This window comes from Gavia stellata, chromosome Z, assembly GCF_030936135.1.
Source record: "Gavia stellata isolate bGavSte3 chromosome Z, bGavSte3.hap2, whole genome shotgun sequence".
Taxonomy (NCBI): Eukaryota; Metazoa; Chordata; class Aves; order Gaviiformes; family Gaviidae; genus Gavia; species Gavia stellata.
This window is the reverse complement of record NC_082637.1, coordinates 84,396,140-84,415,898: the sequence shown is the minus strand read 5'-3', so window position 1 is coordinate 84,415,898 and position 19,759 is coordinate 84,396,140. Positions and strand designations below refer to the sequence as shown.

The following is a 19,759-nucleotide window of genomic DNA, read 5'->3' as shown; positions in this document are numbered from 1 at the left end:
TGGGGTAAGGAGTCACAAGACGACCTCAAACGTGGAAATGTGACTGAACTCAACCCATGGCTGCTTTGAAGGATGAAAGCTCCGAGGAACCAGAAGCAAAAGAAGAGTCCAAGGATGCAGAGAATTGCAAACTTGGAAGAAGCCAGAGAAAGAGAGAGGAAGAGATGCTGTCCCCAGGTGCCAATGTGTCTCATTTTGACTTGAGGATTAGCATTTGTTCTCTTCCTAAACTTCCAGATGTCAGTGCTTCTCCTTGCCACACAGCTGACTTCTGAAAGCCTTGGGGAAACTTGTCCATCAAAGAGGAAAGCACCGGGAGAGGTCTACTCTATATGCTATGTATAGTAAATACACAGATTTGCTCAGCAAGTTGTACCCACATTGACGAGCCTACCCTATCATCAAACAACAGCGTGCTCCCCAGGCAAGCTTCAGACCCCTTACCTCCTGTCACACACTTCTCATCAGAATCGTTCTCAAGGAAACTTCTACCTTCCAACAAATGGATATGGGAGAAACTTTGTCCTTAAAGAGCACTCCAGCTGCGCTCAGACACTACATCAGGAGGAATACCTCTGTGGCACGTGTTGATACAAGCAGATAAATTATGCTGTGTCTATAATATTTAGGTGGTGGACATTATTTACGCTTTCAGGTAATTTTTCTGAGAAATTGCTAAGCACATTTTCAAATGCCTAGGCAACTGGGTAACTTTTATTATCTCACAAGGTTTGCTCTGTTATCTCACTACTTGCATAATGCTGAACAAATATCCCTGTACATGTGATGTTTAAAACCAGAATAGAAGATAGACTGCAAATGTTTACACTTGACCAAATAGAGCGACTGATTAATAACTCATACAGTTACTTATGAAAATTCAGACCATATCTCTAATTTCATGGCTGCCTATGGATACTTTGCCCAACACAGTTCTGCATTTCATAATTAAGTTGCTGTGTTTTAAAGCTTTAGACTTCACTTCCCCAAAGACCTTTCAGTTCTTCTAGTTATCTTTCTGATTTTAGTAACAAATTATTTTATTCCTGCTCTGCACTTTATTAGTGTACTCTATACCATTCTTTGCAGATTTTGTTACCTGCACAAAAATCACAGTGCATCATTTCTACTTTTTATTAACTTCTGCAATTAAGAGATAGTATATTAAAATCGTGTTTTAGGTAAAAAGGTTGTGGAAAGTGCTATAGTCAAAGCACAGCACTAGAAACAATAAATTCTTGGTTCTGCACGTGGCTTGGTAACAGACTTGCTGAAGGTTTGGCTGAGTGTTTTATGATTACATTTTCAAATGTGTTATCTAAATCTGCCTTTCTCCACTTTCAGCCTAAATTTTAGAATCACTAATAATGCAGGATACCAGCTAAAGCCAGTGTAGGACTAAAATCAATAAAGTCAATAGCTGTTGGGTATCTTTAAAATTTAAACCCATACCCTTTTAAAGCACAGATTCTGAAAAGTGAAAGGTATAAAATCAGTGGAGAGTTAAAAAAAAATTCTGCTTTATCCTCTCTACTGGTCTTTTCCTTTTCAGAAATTGTCATTCCTATTCTTATACGTCTTACACTAACAGCAAATCGACAGATTATTCAAATACACAATACCTATGATTCTCTAATTTCCTTATGGAACTGTTACGATTAGATGCACAACAAAAAGGTGTACCTGTTTTGGTATTTTTGGTATCTATGGCTCTTGAAAATCAGATTTGTTCTGATTTTAAATGTTCAACTGCTGTCATTTAAGGCAAAGAAATTACAGATTCAGACTACGTAGACAATAAAATTATTTCCTGTGTAGTTTAGGAAAATAACCTTTGACCTTTCAGACCACAAGCAAACATTTTAACTACCAACCCTGTGAATATCCACAGGGGCCTAACATACTTACCTCACATACTTCAAATACAAGTGCAGTAATATCTAAAATTTGGTTGCTAAAGCACAGAAGCTATGAAATGCTGCTTCCATAACTTAATTGGATCTTATATGTAATGATTATTTTGGGGGAGCAAGAGACTATTGAAGAAACCAAAGGGAGTAGTATGAACCTGCAGGTTCACATGGGTAAAGCTGAAGGAGAAACAGAGAGTGTTGCTGTTCTGCAGAAGGTTATCACATGCTTTTTGCCAGGGTTCTTCTTACTCCTTGAGGAACTTTTCAGATAGACTTGAATTTTTTACTTCTAATCTCAGCCCTGGGTCATCCTACCTGTATGTACTGCGTCTGGCTGGGATGAAGTCAATGCTCTTCACAGCAGCCCGAACGGCGCTGTATTTTGGATTTGTGGCTAAAAGAGTGTTGATAACACACCAGCGTTTTGGATCACGCTGGGCAGTGCTTGCAACACATCCAGGCTTTCTCTCCTTCCCCTCAGCCCTGTCCCCCTCCTGGACTCTTTTCTGCACCTGGGGGGAAGGAGGTCAGAAAGAGGCAGGGCAGGGTTCTTCCTGCAGCTCCATAGGAAAGGCACAACAATGAACAGTTTAATAAAACAGTTAGTTTAATAAGGTAGAATAAAAATAAGTATGTAAAGAGTGATTAAATCATAATGTTCCTTCAGCCACTGGGAACCCCAAGTTCCTGCAGCATCAGACAGACCCCAGGTGGATTCTCCTGCAGCACACTGCACAGACCCTATCCGTGGAGAAGTTCCTCCTCCCTCCCATACCGTGGTGCCTTTTATTTTGTGTAGCAAACAAAGTCACATACCTTCTCCTGACAGGCTGGGATGTTATCTCTGTCAGAACACCCGCCAGTGCACAGTGTGGGCCAGAGCAGGCCACTCCAGCAGACTCCTGTGCAGCAGCTACTCGTGCTAACATGAGGCTTCTTGAGCCTTTTGTACAACACCCAGTAAAGCAGACATGGCTTGCCCAGTATCACCAACTCCTCAAATACAACACCTTTCGCAAGACTCGCAAGGCACCTTCCCCGGTGAGTCGGCTGCCGATGGGAAGAGTGAATAAATTAATTTTTTTGCTTTGCTCGCATGTGCAGCTTTTGCCTTCGCTATTAATTACAGAATCACAGAATCACTACAGTTGGAAAAGACCTGTAAGATCATCAAGTCCAACCATCAAGTCCAATCTGTCATCATCTAAATAAGCCTCTCATCTTCTTTCTATTTTTCTCCCCATCCTGCAAGAGAGGGTAGCAAGTGGCTGTGCGGGTGTTTGACTGTTAGCTAAGGTCAGCCCACACTGTAGCAGGAGCAGAATGTGTGGCCAGAACCACAGTCATTCCGTAACTAATTTTTTAACTTTCTCTTTTAAACAGAAGTGAAAAAAAGGGTAAGAAATAAGAATGGCAAAAGGTTTGCAAGGTAAGACCAGTGCAAAAAAGTTCTGACAACTGGGTATGTGCTGTCTAGAAAAAAAGACTGAACAGAAGCTCAAGTGTCTGTATCTAAACGTCAATGCCATTGGCCTGCCTATATAAAAGAAGCTGAATAATTACCAAAAATGAAAGCGCCAACAGGGAAATACACAAAATACTGAAGAGAACCATGTGATTTGTGAAGCGATGGGACAAGCTACCGCGACAAGTTGTTAAATCACCTTCATAGAGATATTAATGGAAACCATACGTCAACTTATGGGATATGATTAACAATGACAAAATCAACCCTGACATGAGATAGGACTACAGACGAGAAGAACTGCTAGAGGACTATTCCTTTTCACATATTTCTTTGAAAACTCAGCAAGACTGATTTCATTTGGTGTAACAAAAAGGATTCCCTGCTTTCTTTTTTTTCCTAACAGTATTATTATTTGATGTTGATAAATTACATGGTTGCATAGCAACATGGATGGAAACTGAACAGTGAATTTCTTTTTTCATGTCAGCATGCTCCGCAGTATTTTTAAGAAGCTTGATAAAATGTGAATCTGCGTTTTATAGCCATGTATTATTGTAACAAGACGTAAGTAGGACCGCTGTAAGCTAAAACCTCTGCACCAACCATGGACACAGGTAGCCCTGGTGGTCCCCAGGAGGTCGTTAAGGGTGCTCAGTGTAACGTGGAGCAGACGTTTTGCCTTTGCTGGCACTACATTCCTACGGCTTCTGGCTCTCCGTGCCACACTGAGCTTTCATGCCAGGCCACAAGTCCTCTTGCTGTACCATTTTCACAAAGGAAAAAGCATTCTTCGTTTCCAGAGTTTCCTGCGCCACAACGTATTCCACCACGTGCTCCCTCTGGGCCCAATCCCAGTTCCCTTACTCATACAAGCTAGTTTTTTTGTTCCCTGAAAAGATCCAATGACAGATTAACGGTGCTTTTTTCGGGGTGTTTTGCAGCTAAGAGGACTGTCCCCGCTCCAAGGAGAAGCATCTCCCTCCGGCCTATTCCAGCTGCTCCCTGCCCGCAATAGCAGCCAAGGCCTTTCCAGTCCTCTCCCGCAGGGCTCGTTACCGTCACCCCCGCCACCAGAGCTGTCTCCAGCCCCCCGAGCTCCCTCAGCCCAAGGCTGGCAGCCTGTGCAGTGGACGCCCGTCCCGCTGCCGTCCCCCCCTGCCCCAAGCCCTCATGCAGCTCCTGGCCCCTTCCCCGCCAAACTACAACTCCCGGCAAGCCCCGCGCCCGCCGTAAAGCGAGCTGCCGTAAAGCGCGGAGGGCGGATGTCGTCCCCGCCGCCATCATCATCATCATCGCCATGTACCACAGCAGCACGCAATGGCGGCACTGGACTTTCCGCAGCGAGGAGGAGCTGGCGCGGTGCCGGGCCGACGCCAACCGCAAGTTCAGCAGCAAAGCGGTGGCGAGCGGGAAGGTGCGGGGCGGGGGGCCGTGAGGGGGGCGGCGGGGAGGGGGACCGTGACCGTTGCGGCCTTCTCCCGGCCGGCGCTCCCTGCGCCTCCGAGGGGGAGAGCTGGGGGGGGGGCGGCTCTGCCGGGGCGCAGCCCGTGAGTCAGGCTCAGCTTTGCTCCCATCAAGGTCCAGCAGACCGACCCTGTTCTTCTGGAGCCCCACGAAGAGCTGGCGATATGCAAATACTACGAAAAGCGGCTGCTGGACTTCTGTGCCGTCTTCAAGCCTGCCATGCCGAGATCCGTGGTGGTGAGTAGCGGCGCCTGCTCGGTTAGACTTTGATGACTTGCTTACGGTCAGATGAATAACGGAGCTGCAGGCTTTGCCCCCTCCATGTCTCTTGTTCCTTCGTTTGCTTGTCTTATTATTGAGAGCACGGATATCTCTCAAGTGTCTGTCAAGTTTTTTGTCTTCCAGTGCTGCAGTCCGTGTTTCAGACCTCTTTTTATCTCTTTCTGTTTTCTGGGCAGTGCAGCCATTTCATTTCGAGTTATTTTCTCGACTTCATCCTTTTCTTGTGGCTGTCACACTTGCATGGGTGCCATTTTCTTTCCGTTAAGCAAAGAGTAGAAATAAACCTAACGGTGCATTGATGATACAGTAAAATGATCTCACTGTAGCTAAAGGAGGCAGTTCCAAAGCTGGGCTGTCTGGTCCAGTTGTTTCTCAAGCATGGTGCTTGTCTGACCACAAAGCAAGCTGGTTCAAGCACCTGTACTGGCAGTAAACTAACCTACAAAGGAAAAAAAAAAAAAATCTTTGAACTGACTTATCTTGAACACAGAAGAGTGCGTTTCAGAAGAGAGAGAGTGGGGACTTACAGCCGAGGCAGGGAATGAAATTGTGCTGCTTTTGTCACCTAGCTGTTAAGATGTGTAACCTATATTGTCCTCTGTCAGCCCTCCCTTTTTCTGGCAGGTGTGATGAATAACAAAGATGAAGAATGTCTTGTCTGAAGATGCATTAGAAACGTAGCAGTATGCTGCTGTTACATGCTCTGTGGAGCCAGACCTTATGTTCAGAAGTGGCCCCTGTAGAGTGTGTGTGCTAGATCAGACTCACCAAGTAATGGTTTTGGAAAACACCTGCGTTCATGCCAGTGGCATTCACATTGGCTTGGAAAGTTGGCATTGACAGACTGAAGTGCTTCTAGATACACAGAGAAGCATAAATGTTAAATGTGTTGGGAAATACACTGATATAAAGAGTCGGATGTCTTGGCTGGGGTTGCTCACAACTTTCATGATATTTTTTTTTGGTCTTTTGCTTTTTAAATTTCATTTAAATATCAGAATTTTCTCATGAAGATACTCTAGGCTTTTTGAGCATTGTCATGGTAAATATGTCTAAAATGGAAGAACAGATAACCAAGTGTATTGGGTTTGCGTGGCAGCGCTTTGGTAGCAGGGGGGCCTACAGGGGTGGCTTCTGTGAGAAGCTGCTAGAAGCTTCCCCTATGTCTGATAGAGCCAATGCCAGCCGGCTCCAAGACGGATCTGCCACTGGCTAAGGCTGAGCTAATCAGCAACAGTGGTAGCGCCTCTGTGATAACATATTTAAGAAGGGGGAAAAAACTGGGAAGCGGCAGCCGGAGAAGAGAGGAGTGAGAATATGTGAGAGAAACAACTCTGCAGACACCAAGGTCAGTGAAGAAGGAGGGGGAGGAGAGGCTCCAGGCGCCGGAGCAGAGATTCCCCTGCAGCCCATGGTGAAGACCATGGTGAGGCAGGCTGTGCCCCTGCAGCCCATGGAGGTCCACGGTGGAGCAGATATCCACCTGCAGCCCGTGGAGGACCCCACGCTGGAGCAGGTGGATGCCTGAAGGAGGCTGTGATCCTGTGGGAAGCCCATGCTGGAGCAGGCTCCTGGCAGGAGCTGTGGAGAGAGGAGCCCACGCTGGAGCAGGTTTGCTGGCAGGACTTGTGACCCCGCGGGGGACCCACACTGGAGCAGTCTGTTCCTGAAGGACTGCACCCCATGGAAAGGACCCATACTGGAGCAGTTTGTGAAGAACTGCAGCCTGTGGGAAGGACCCATGTTGGAGAAGTTCATGGAGAACTGTCTCCCGTGGGAGGGACCCCACGCTGGAGCAGGGGAAGAGTGTGAGGAGGAAGGAGCGGCAGAAACAACGTGTGATGAACTGACCGCAACCCCCATTCCCCATCCCCCTGCACCGCTCGGGGGGAAGAGGTAGAAAAAATCGGGAGTGAAGTTGAGCCCGAGAAGCAGGGAGGGGTCGGGGGAAGGTGTTGTTTTTTTAAGATTTGGTTTTACTTCTCATTATCTTACTCTGATTTTGATTGGTAATAAATTAAACTAATTTCCCTAAGTCAAGTCTATTTTGCCCATGATGGTAGTTGGTGAGTGATCTCCCAATGTCCTTATGTCGACCTATGAGCCTTTTCCTCATATTTTCTCTCTCCTGTCCAGCTGAGGAAGGGGAGTGAGTGAGCGGTTGTGTGGTGATTAGTCTGGCTGGGCTTAAACCATGACACCAAGGTGCCGGTTTGTAAGGCTCTTGCAGGCATAAATGTATTAGACTTTGAAATACTTAATGACTCGGCATTGTGAGCATCTTAGTGCCTTAGTGTATCCTGCTTGTCTATAGTATATATTCAAACTTGCCTGTTCTGTTTTGTGATTTCTTTTTTTATTTTTATTTTTTCTTAATCCATTTTTGCTTCTATACTTACTTTTCCCTCCTTTTTTTTTTAATTTAGGGTACAGCTTGCATGTATTTCAAACGCTTTTACCTCAATAACTCGGTGATGGAGTATCATCCTCGGATAATAATGTGAGTTATCAACACATGTTGAGTTATTCTGTCAAGCAGAACACTGGAGGTATAATCTTTGTATCTGTAAAGACCTGAAAAAATGAGAAAGGAAATCTGAGAGCTTAAGTATGAGTAAAGACAAAGTATGATCACTTTCAGTTTCTGATTGGAAAAGTTTGCTGTGTTTAGAACATGGTGTTTTGAAGATATAAGTTTTCTGAAGAAAACTCTTGGTAAAAAGATGGATGCTGCACATGTCAATGCTTTGCTTTTTTTCCCTCCTCAAGGCTCACATGTGCATTTTTGGCCTGTAAAGTAGATGAATTTAATGTGTCCAGTGCACAGTTTGTTGGTAACCTTCGAGAAAGCCCTCTTGGACAGGAAAAAGCTCTTGAACAAATACTGGAATATGAACTACTACTTATTCAGCAACTGAACTTCCATCTTATCATCCACAATCCATACAGGCCATTTGAGGGATTTCTAATCGATTTGAAGGTAGTAGTGTTTTATATGCTACATACTCTGTATACTAACATAATATGAATCTGTCATGGGTTGTGTTAGAAAACTTTATTTCCTTCTGTGCCTGTGATCTTGAAAGATGTAGTTTCTAAAGTGATAGGCAAATATCTGAAAGGAAGTTGGTTTAGTTGTGGTCTTCAAGCACTCTAGATTGTTTTTGGAATAAGAAGATGGTCTGCTGCTTTTTAGCTTTACAAAATATTGTTGAATTGTGTGTTCTGAGCTCACGAACTGGAAGACTAGGAACAGATACTTACGTTCCTCAATACTTACTTTTTAGACGCGCTATCCAATGCTGGAGAATCCTGAAGTTTTGAGGAAAACAGCTGATGACTTCCTCAATCGAGTGGCTCTGACAGATGCGTATCTGCTCTTTACTCCCTCACAGATAGCTCTCACTGCCATATTATCTAGTGGTTCAAGAGCAGGAATTAATATGGAAAGGTAGTCTTTTCTTTTTCGTTATAGGTATGATTTAAACAGTTTATTTGCAGTTATTGTATAAAATTGTTTTGTTTTAGACATTACTAACTAGTAGAAGTGTGTATTTACTGATTGTTAACACTCTGGTATGTTCTTTAAGTTTCAAAACTGGGGTTTTTTTGTTGGTGGTTTTTTTTTTAAATTATTTTTTTTTTTCCATTTTCAAAAAGTAGGTGATAAATGCAATCAATAAATATCTGGTTTTTATATTCCTTTGGAAGAAGTAAAAAAAAGAAATCAAACTGATGACCTTGCCCTAACTAGAACAGCATAGGATTTTTAGACTCATCTTGAAGATTAGAGTGAAGAAAGTGGGAATACAGTAGAAACTGAGAGTATGAAACACCTAAAGAATCACTTAAAAAAAAAAAGGAAGATTTTTAAGGTATCTGAGGTTACAAAGTAAAATGAAATTACTCTGAACTGACAGCTACTAGGCACATGGAAACTGAGTGCTGTATTTGGCTGGTACAACTGTTCTGATTTCCATGGAAGTGGACTAATGATAAGGTGCTGTTTTAAATCAGTCCCTTCTTTCCTTTCTGTGGTCTAACCACCGGTGTTTGTGAAGGCATTATCAAACGCTTTGATATCATTGCTGAAAGGCATGGTTTGTTTGGTTTGAGTTTTTTTAAGGACAAACCACATTCTTTTCTTCTGAAAAACAACTGAGGTAGTTGCTGTAAGTAGCTATATCTGGAGTGTGTTAATCACAGGACACTCCATGTGAGCATTTTGCATCTAGAGTGTAACGCCTACAGACACAAGGGCTGATGCTAAATGCAAGCGAATCTTTTTAAAGAAGCTTTCCTTCCACCTGCCCTAAATAAATCTCAAATCTCTCATGTCCTAAAAGAACAAGACAGTGTGGGAGTATCCTCTATAGGGTTCATTGTCCTCTCAGAATAGCGTAAAAACGTTCAGGTGCTTACTATAGCTTGAAACTTGTTGATCTCATTCCTGGATTTATGTTCTGTACTAATTGTGCCAAAATTCAGAAGAGCATGCTTATAAAAAGAAGTGGAAAAATTCGTAGATAGCGTGTGAATCAAGGTATGTGAACTTTATCTTTGCGTATTCATGAAGAACTCAAGTCTTCATCATCTGTCTGCACCGTGCAGTTGCTGTAGCCTCGTCACTTACTGCTTTACATGAGTTTGGGCTGCTGGACATGAGAGAAACTAATGCTGCAGCTTGGGTCTTGTGGACCTGTGAGTAGATGTGCCTGCAGAGGGGGGATGAAACGTGGTAGGTGTGAAAACTTGTTGCTCCCATAGTGTCAGTGTGTAGGTCAGTCTTGAAAAAGTTAAGAGCTTCAGGAAAAAACGGACGCCCCTGTGCTCTGGCTAATAGGTGGCTCTAAATTAGTCTTCAGTTCTGGTAACAGCACAGGGTTAAATAATACTCTTAAATTTTAGCTCTAGAAGAGCAGTGATGCTAACAGAGCAGCTATCAGCTTACAATAATTACCATTTTCATGGGGGCTGGTGCCTCAGTATGGGAGCTGCAACTGATACAGCTGTGTATGTCTATGAAGTAAGTTTGAAGTTAGCACAGACTGAACAGACTGATAAACTTTGGAATCTTTGGGTTTTTGTAATTTATCCATAAGTGCCCTTCCCAGGAAGGCATAAAACTAGTTGCTTGTTGTGGATCTTGGTGAGGATTGTGGCTCGTGTGTCGGGGTTTTACCCAGATGGTGTGTTTATGTATTAATGTTCTTGCTAAAAGGAAATTTGAATCTCTGAGGGAAGAGGAAGGGACTGAGAGACTCTACAAGACAGCATTTAGGATTTGTTTTCAGCTGCCCAAAGAAGCGGTCCCATCTGGCAGGCTTTCCTGTCTGTTGGTCTTTCTCAAGACTACTTTTCTGGAATGTTTTCTTTTCCAGCAGCCATACTGTGCAACAGTGTGATGTTAGTATGACATTTCATAGAATCTTAAGTGTAAGTTGACTTAACTCAATGAGGCTCACTACAAATGTTTAATTCTGCAATGTTGGAACTTTGGTTTTTTTACATGGCTGGGAATACTTCTGTCACGTTCTTACACAAGAAGAATGTTGCAGGTGACAGCTTTGCTTTTTTATCATTTTATAGCATTTATATAACCAAAGTTATATATATATATATATATAACCAAAAGTTATATATATATATAACCAAAAGTTATATATAACCAAAGTGTTCTCACTAAGTCTAATCATAAAGCTCTAGCAGATGTAAATAATACACAATACACAGTTCATTAACTAATGGTAGCTGCCAAAAATAATTATGACTCTTTAAGAACATACTCTTCCATGTCTCTTTGCAGTTATTTATCAGAAAGTCTTATGCTGAAAGAAGACAGAACATCCTTAGCCAAGCTACTAGATGGCATGAAATGTAAGTAAACATTGGAAAAATATGATAAACAGTATCTCTAAAAGAAGAAAAACAGCTTTTTCCAAACAACAAAAGCTTTAAGCAGAAGGGTGTGCATCAAGTGGTTTTCTTCACGTCAGGGCTGGCATCAGGTAAGTAAAACATGGGTGGCAGTAGAATGAACTACCTAGCATGTGGGTGCAGGTGGAGAAAACACTGAGACTGTGCTATGATATGAACAGATGAAATTAAAAGACAAGGGCCATATGATTCTCAGAACTTAAGTGGTAGCAGCTGACTCAAAAGTGAGAAATCTGTTTTGAGAACTAATAATGGTTTTTGTAAGTCAGGGTGAAATGCTTCTTTTCAGTCACTGCAAGTTAAAAATTACAGCTTCAGGCAAAAGCCTGCACGTAACTACTTCTACCACCAGAGGGTACCTTTTCTAAGCTAAATGATTAATGTTAAGTGATCTGCCGGGATTTATACTTCACTTCTGTTTTTCAGCTATAAAGATGTTTCAAAAGATGTTTAGTTTGCTCGTGTGAGAATACATATATATATCTCTCTCTCTCAAGAATGCTAGCATGGTTTAGCTAAGAGAATGGGAAATGTAGTACACTGATTATTACCTTTTTTTAATTGAATGAAAAGGCTGGGGTGTGAAATTTCCAGTAAGTAATCAGTTATTTAATGCTTTAAACTACTGCACATTTTTAAAATGGGCTAGCGGTAACATTAAAAATTCAGTCCTTTGACTAAGCTGACTTTAGTAGTGAAGGCACCATGTAAGTCACCAGGGTCTGCAATTTAAATTGAGTTTATAAAACTTAAGATGCTCTTCCCTTTCTTTTCCTGCTAACAAATCCGGTCTTCAGGTTTCCATCGGTGAGGTGCAAAGGGAACGCTGCAATCACTTACTACTCACTTGCATTAGTCTGGAAGATAGCTTTAGCCCAAAGGCAGCTGTTCTGTAAACATATGATGGCTGGAAGGAAATTTTGAAGCATATGTAAATGACTAGTTTTACAGAGAACTGGTGGTAGAGGAAAAAAATCTTGTTTCTTGTAGGGTAGCTGTAAATCTAATTTGCATTCTTAACAAGACTGAAACCAGTCTTTTTTTTGAGACTGAGGTGCAATGCTGAATGCAAAAAATACCTGTGTATTTTGAAGCTTGTTAGCAGAGTAATGTGAACTCTATATTATTATAACTTACCTTGAGGAAATCCAGAATCAACGACCCTAATGACTTGTTTCAGCGTAGTAGTTTGTGCTCAGCTTCTGCTGTACCTTAATGTTATTTAGAATTTATCTTCGGATGTAAGATGATAGTCTTACATATGTAATCTTTGATCCTCTAAAGTTTGAGTGCTGTGTGGGTTGGGAAGTTCTGTAAGCAAGCAGTTTGCGGGGAGTTAATACTTTGACTGTCTAATGCTTGCTTTGACAAATATAAGGATTTTACTTCGTAAGCTTTCCTGTCTTAACTGTTCGCAATATGCTGCATGTTGCCTTGTAGTGTCTTTTAAGTCCGTTTAAAAATGAGATATGATGCTATCAAAACGTTACAGAGGTGTGGACTTAAAAACTTCCTAGATTCTGTTTTTTGTCTGTGTACCGTTCTGATTTTTTTGGTGTAGTGTTTTTTTTCCCTAGTAGAAGCTGCTTGAAAATGTATACTGTGCTGCTGTTATAATGAGGGAAGGGAGGGTAAACTGTTGACTCAAGCTTGACTATGAGGGAGCAGCAATGACAGTAGACATAATACTGATTGACAAGTTTGTGTAATTCACAAGGTAGAGCAGAAATTATTTAATTTGCTTAGAGCTGTGTTGTTGCCACTGTAGGCATGAAAAATCTCATAAAGAAATACGAACTGCCAAGGCCTGAAGAGGTTGCTGCGCTAAAACAGAAATTGGAGAAGTGTCACAGCTTGGAGCTTTCACTTAATACAAACCCGTAAGTAGATACTTGCTCTTTGATGTGTTAAACTTCTGCCTTTTTCATTGCTATAGAAACATTAATTTTCTCTGATCTGTGTGAGTGATTGAAAATGGAAACATCTAAATGTCAACACAAGGATGACTGTTCACATGCTTGGTATGTGAGTATCTACTGGAAGCTGAGAACCAAGGCTCAAAGTAGTGCTTTCAGTAATCCTTAAATACGTTTTCTTTGTGCTGATTTGCACTGCAAGCTGTAATACTAATTGTTTTGTAACACAGAACTGGAATCACAGGTGGCTTTTAAGGTCTGGCAGCTCGATGTCATATGTAATAAGAATCAGGGGCCTTAAAATCACGTGACTAAAACAAGAATTGCGTAAAGTGTTAATGTTTTCTTAAGACTTACGTGGATGGCAAAAGACTTCCTGACTTTTCTGTCCTTTTCACTTTAGTACCCACTGTGAACTTCCAGCAAGCTGTTAGTTGAGGCTTTGGTTGTTTTTTATATGACAAGTATGTCCATAATCTCGTCTTGTGGCCAAATAAGGAGACTGACTCATAAAAAATACCTAAACATTTCACTTTTTTTCTGGATGGGGTTAGGAAGAAGAGGAAAGGTTATGAAGATGATGAGTATGTCGCAAAGAAATCTAAAATGGATGAGGTCAGTAAACCTATTGTACAAGTACTTGTTTTTCCACTCTGACTGCCAAGACAAAAGTGACACAGCTACCAAGACAAACTTTGCATCTGTTAATATTCTTTTATGTGTTGCTCAGACAGAATCTTTTTCAGCTTTTTTTTTTTTTTAAATGAGCCAGAGTTCATACTAGCCTGCGTTTGGGAGTGTTCTTAAATATTCCATGTAGGGAGGGGGAAGAACAAGCAGGCCATCCTTCCTGCTGTCTCCTGTGCTTTGAAAGTCTTTTGGCAAACCATAGAAGAACATAAAGCTTAGTACTTCTAATTCCAGCGTGTGAAATTCCATGACGCCAGTGAGGGGAGATAGCTGTGAAACTGAGATTTGGAATATTTTGATGAAAGGAGGTTTTGGAAGGCCAGGAACTGAACACTTGAGGAGAAATCCTAGCTTTACAGGTGGAAACTCAGTCCTTGGAACGTGGATGAAATAAGTGAGTGTATGCTGAAATACTCTCAAGCAGGCTTTTTTCATGGACGTTTTAATGTGGTGGTTTTTCTGCTGGCCAGAAACTGTTTTCAGGTACTTTCTTCAGCTTCTTCCACAAAGCAGAAGTCAGCTGCTGGACTAGATTTCTATGATGTCAGCCAATTTGCTAGCAAGACTTGCATAAATTGCAGATGGGTAGCTAGTACCTAAGGTTATAAGGCCAAGTGTAAATAAGATGGGGATAGGCTGAGGAGAGTGACTCAACTGATGAAAACAGAATGAAGGTAATCCTTCAGATCTAATCTGAACACCTTTCAGAGCTTTGATTTGTAACGTTGACTGGAAGTTGTAGAGAATACATTCTGGTGGAGGAATAGCTTTGTAAAGAACCCTTTTTAATTGGGCTTCTCTTGATACTGAAGGCATTGTACACCCTGATAGTCTAAGACACCTTAAGTATGGCATTTAGAAAAACTTGCTAACAGCTGAAGAGGGTCATCTGTCAAAGTTTTAACATAAAATGCAGGATGTCTGGGTTTTTTTATAATTCAAGGAGCCTTGCTGTTACAAATTGTCATAGTAGGATGATGCTATAATGTCAAAGTAGAATATTGTCATGGTTTAGTCCCAACCGGCAACTAATCACCACACAGCCGCTCGCTCACTCCCCTTCCTCAGCTGGACAGGAGAGAGAAAATATGAGGAAAAGGCTCGTAGGTCGAGACAAGGACATAGAGAGATCACTCACCAATTACCATCACGGGCAAAACAGACTTGACTTGGGGAAATTAGTTTAATTTATCACCAATCAAAATCAGAGTAGGATAATGAGAAATAAACCCAAATCTTAAAAAAACAACACCTTCCCCCGACCCCTCCCTTCTTCCCTGGGCTCAATTTCACTCCTGATTTTCTCTACCACTTCCCCCCAAGCGGCGCAGGGGGATGGGGAATGGGGGTTGCGGTCAGTTCATCACACATTATCTCTGCTGCTCTTTCCTCCTCACACTCTTCCCCTGCTCCAGCATGGGGTCCCTCCCACGGGAGACAGTTCTCCACGAACTTCTCCAACGTGGGTCCTTCCCACAGGCTGCAGTTCTTCACGAACTGCTCCAGCGTGGGTCCTTTCCACAGGGTGCAGTCCTTCAGGAACAGACTGCTCCAGCGTGGGTCCCCATGGGGTCACAAGTCCTGCCAGCAAACCTGCTCCAGCGTGGGCTCCTCTCTCCACGGGTCCACAGGTCCTGCCAGGAGCCTGCTCCAGCGTGGGCTTCCCACGGGGTGACAGCCTCCTTCGGGCATCCCCCTGCTCCGGTGTGGGGTCTTCCATGGGCTGCAGGTGGATATCTGCTCCACCGTGGACCTCCATGGACTGCAGGGCACAGCCTGCCTCACCATGGTCTTCACCAGGGGCTGCAGGGGAACCTCTGCTCCGGCGCCTGGAGCACCTCCTCCCCTCCTTCTTCACTGACCTTGGGGTCTGCAGGGCTGTTTCTCTCACATATTCTCACTCCTCTCTTCTCCAGCTGCTGTTTCCCAGTTTTTCCCCCCCTTCTTAAACACGTTATCACAGAGGCGCTACCACTGTTGCTGATGAGCTCGGCCTTGGCCAGTGGCAGATCCGTCTTGGAGCCGGCTGGCATTGGCTCTATCAGACATAGGGGAAGCTTCTAGCAGCTTCTCACAGAAGCCACCCCTGTAGGCCCCCCTGCTACCAAAGCGCTGCCACGCAAACCCAATACAAATACAAAAACGATTTGAACAATACTATAATAAAAGCAGCATTGAAAGTATGTTCTAACAAATTGTGGAACGTCAGGTATATTTTATGATAACTATTTAATGCTGTAAAAACTTTGACTAGTGTTTACTCCAAATGCCAGTCTTAAAAAGCATATTGAAACTGGCAGCTCTGTGAAACTAGCACTTTCATAACTTCACTTTCTCACAAAATGACTTAGGGAACAGCTCCAGCTAAGCTCTGGAGGCTCACTTGTTCCCCACCCCAGTTAAATTTGAAGGGGATCTTATTTTAGCTATGCTGCTATGGTTTGAGGCAATTCTGATTTTGGGGTTTCTTATTAATTTATATTCACAATTCTTTTTCCAAAGGAATAAACAGATTGTATAAATTCACATAGCCTACAGCATTTCATGATAAGCTTTTGCCCAGTTTTAACAGCTCCTGAAACTTGCGATTTTCAAATATTGATGTATATGAACTGCCAAGGGTTTTTACTTCTGTAGTTTCATTTCTGAGTAATTATCACATGCAAGAGCAGCTCTGAGCTGGCCAGGACATACATAAAGGAAAAAGTGTGCTTCATTTTTGGAAAGCTTACAATATGTGCATACTGCTCAAACCTTCAGACCTCACCAGTCCTCTAGCTAGCTGATAATAACTATTTATAGCTGTAAGTAATTAGGCTGTAATATGGAAGTGCACAGTCAGTTCTAATCTACTTGTAAGATGATGTTTCTTGACTTCATAGTTTATAGCCAATGTTAATACCAACAGCAAGGCCGTAACTGGTATGGAGAGCTCATCAATTTGAAGTGATAGAAGAAACACAGAGGGTACTGGTTGAGCACAGATGACTCAGCTGCCAAAGCAATGAAGCCACAAAAAGCACAAGATACTAGTAAAAGGTTGCAGTGTGAGCTCTTGTGGGAGTCTCTACATCGTTGTCCATAAGAAAGAAGCATGTGCTAAACCTCAAAACAGGTGCTGAAAAAGGGCTGCTAAAATGAGTGGGGCTCCGTGACGTTAAGACTAGGCATGGGCAACTAGTTTTAAGGTTAAAGGGCTTAGTTTACCACTAGTTAAAATATTGTTTAGTCTTCTGCTCATGGAATACTTCTGTTAGATACTAAATCCTGGTCATAATCAGCATAGGGTGTTGGTTTTTTGATACGGGTTTTGTGTATCTAACTATCTAGGGTGTTTTTTGGTATTCTTGATGAGCGTTATGGCATGCTTGCAGGAGCAAGAAGTAGGGCTTAGTCCCAGGAGGCTTTCAGTCCTGTGTTCTGGGATTTGCTGAAAAAAAGCCGTTAGCTGAGAAGAAAGTCTTCCCTCTGCTGTATTTACTTGACTGAGTTATTTCTGTTTTCTTCTCCGCATGAGACGTGGGGCGCACTGGGTAATACTGCTTGGGCGGTGGGCAGGGCCAGCAAGAAACATTTTAAATGAACCCAGGAATGAAAACTGAATTGGGAGTCTCACAACAGACTAGGGCATGCTTAAAGAAACTCCTTCAACTGTGCTCATGTTTAGCAGTAGGAGCACGTTTGAGCAAAAATCCAGATCAGGGGAAGTCTGAGGAAAGGAAATACCCGTTCGTGGTGTTCAGCAGTTGGGGGCCATGACCTTAAGTCAGGCACCTTACGAGAATCTGAAAGGGAACGTAACAGACATGCATTTCATTGAGTAACTTGTGTGCAGGCCTCGCCTGAATTCTTATTTGCAGTTTTGAGCTAACCAGGACTGACAATTGCTACCTGGCTGTCGGAATAGTGTGCAAGGAAAAGCATGGTCAAGTGTCCTGGCAGAAATGCTCATCTGTCACGTAACGTGGACAAGCATGATGTTGAAAGTCAGTTTAAACTTGCTATTTAAGTCTATTAGTGGTAGCAGACACAGTTCAGAGATGTGAGAAGTTACCTGTGTTACTCTAATTCTCTGTAACTAACTGGCGTAGGTAGTAGAAGTTGCTGTGACAGCCTGTGCAGCAGTACCTGCAGTCGGGTGTTGCCTGGCCTACCCGACTGTAAAACACACCAAATTCCCACATTGCTCAAGGTGTTGCTTTTTCCCCTACCCTCAGGAGGAGTGGACGGATGATGATCTTGTGGACTCAGTGTAACCATGAAGGAAGATGGAATCCTACCACTGCAGAAACTGCTGTTCGGTGTTAACCGTGAACCTGTCTGCCACAGGTTCCGTACTCTGTGTCATGAGGTATTTATTCTGTCAGTTTTCAGTGTTTTTGCAATAAAGCATTTGACTTTGCTTAAAATAATTAGTTGCAGTTCCATCAAACCCTCATCCATTCAAGGCCAAACATTAGTAAGAAATGTTTGCCTTAAATTTGTCACTGAGGCAAGAGTTTTGTTTCAGGAACAGCTTGAGATGTGACTTTAGCTACTGTCATGTCCTACAGTTATGTCACACTGGGCACACTGTGAACTAGGTAAATGCAAGCGGGAGACAGGTCTGGTAACAGGATGTGCTCCCCTCTTCCCAAGCTCCACACTGAAGCAGCTAAAAGAGTACCGCTGTGCCTGTAACACTGGGTACATTGGGGAAGCTCTTCTCAAATGTACCAAGAGGCTGTGACAACGTTTTATGATATGGAAAGTAATAATCACACCTTTGTGACTTACTCTGCAGCTGTGATCTCAAACCAGGTTGCTGTGACTAACTTACCTGGGGACAACTGAGAAGAGCATTTTAAAAATCTTCTGAAGTAGTTAGATGTCTTCCAAAGCTAGAGCAAAGTCTATTTCCTTTTCATACACTGTTTCAGAACATAAGCAGTTCTATAATACACACACCTAAATGGCACTTTGGGAGTTTCCTAGTCTCATTTTCATCACTGCATTTTGTATGTAATAGGTAAGTAGACAGCCAACTCTCTTCTCCAACATGTGTTTTTACTGTGTTATACTACCTACACCCAGCCAACTAAATTTTACAAAATAACCCACTTTCTCCGTTCTGTTTTTGACAAATCCTTCTGTATCAGTTGACTAGTCAGGGAAGAAAAGCAGCTATCACAAGCCTGACACCATTTACACAACACCTTCATAATCAAGTGAAGGAAACGTGACTTAACAGGGTTTAAGCCATGTACTTGGGTTCTCAACTGGCTGGAAGCTGTAAGCAGAGCCTTCAGCAGTAGTTCATCACACAAAAAAAAATGCTAGGCACAGGGACTGTATACCCTTAGGTCACAGACTAAGCAGGGCACAAAAAAAGATTGTTAATTACCTTTTCCTCTGAGATGCAGTTTAATACAGGCTTGGCAGCATTGGCTTTATGGGATGATGTAAAAAAAAGAAGTTGGTAGTACCGAGGTCTTGCAAACAGGTGTGTCTTTTTACTAGGCTGTAAGAAGAGCATCACCTCTGTCTACTACACATGGTACTCGAGTGCCCTGGGAGCTCTCAGCTACAGCACCAGGTACCTGCCTTCACAGAAGTTGACCCAACTGGGCAGACCAGGCAGCACAGCAAGAGCTAGCTGCAGAAATAGAAGGCATGCACTAATCTACACAATTTTGTGGGACAGTGAATGGAAAAGCAGTTCTGATAGGCAGGAGATACTGTGCAGTTGTTCTAATGGCATAACAACCATGTTGATTATCTCATTAGTCTTGCCAGTCAGTCATGCATCTGTTTATTCCTTATTAGATTACTGCCTAGAAAACGTACAAATGGTGGTGCTGAAATACCCCTGAATCAACTGCATATTTTACTTTTAATTTTTTTTTTCAACAGTTTTAACATCTACTTTCTCACCCGGTGAGAGTTATGTACAAGTCAAGGCATATGGAGGATTCATGCTAAAAAAGTGACACTGAACTTTTCAAAGTATATCACATATGCAGACACTGTAAAAAACTTCCACAGCAGCCAAAGTTAGGCAGTTTTGATAAAGAATTGATCTGCAGCTTGATTTATTTTAAAAACTTACT

The 19,759-nt window shown here is 42.5% G+C and overlaps 1 protein-coding gene across 1 annotated transcript; it reads left to right on the top strand.

Annotated features, from left to right (window-relative positions):
- The first annotated feature begins 4,678 nt into the window (after positions 1 to 4,678).
- On the top strand, positions 4,679 to 18,076 carry CCNH (cyclin H). The gene is made up of 9 exons (XM_059833789.1): positions 4,679 to 4,795; positions 4,960 to 5,082; positions 7,554 to 7,627; positions 7,897 to 8,107; positions 8,415 to 8,578; positions 10,934 to 11,004; positions 12,833 to 12,944; positions 13,535 to 13,595; positions 17,888 to 18,076. Exons 1-9 carry the CDS (start codon positions 4,679 to 4,681, stop codon positions 17,924 to 17,926), a joined length of 972 nt encoding a protein of 323 aa, XP_059689772.1. The 3' UTR covers positions 17,927 to 18,076.
- Positions 18,077 to 19,759: the final 1,683 nt, after the last annotated feature.

Excerpts from the sequence above, each read along its gene's own strand:
- CCNH (XM_059833789.1), top strand. The coding sequence starts at position 4,679 with ATGTACCACAGCAGCACGCAATGGCGGCACTGGACTTTCCGCAGCGAG. Across the intron at positions 4,796-4,959 it reads AAGCGGTGGCGAGCGGGAAG|GTCCAGCAGACCGACCCTGT; the intron begins GTGCGGGGCGGG and ends GCTCCCATCAAG. Across the intron at positions 8,579-10,933 it reads GCAGGAATTAATATGGAAAG|TTATTTATCAGAAAGTCTTA; the intron begins GTAGTCTTTTCT and ends GTCTCTTTGCAG.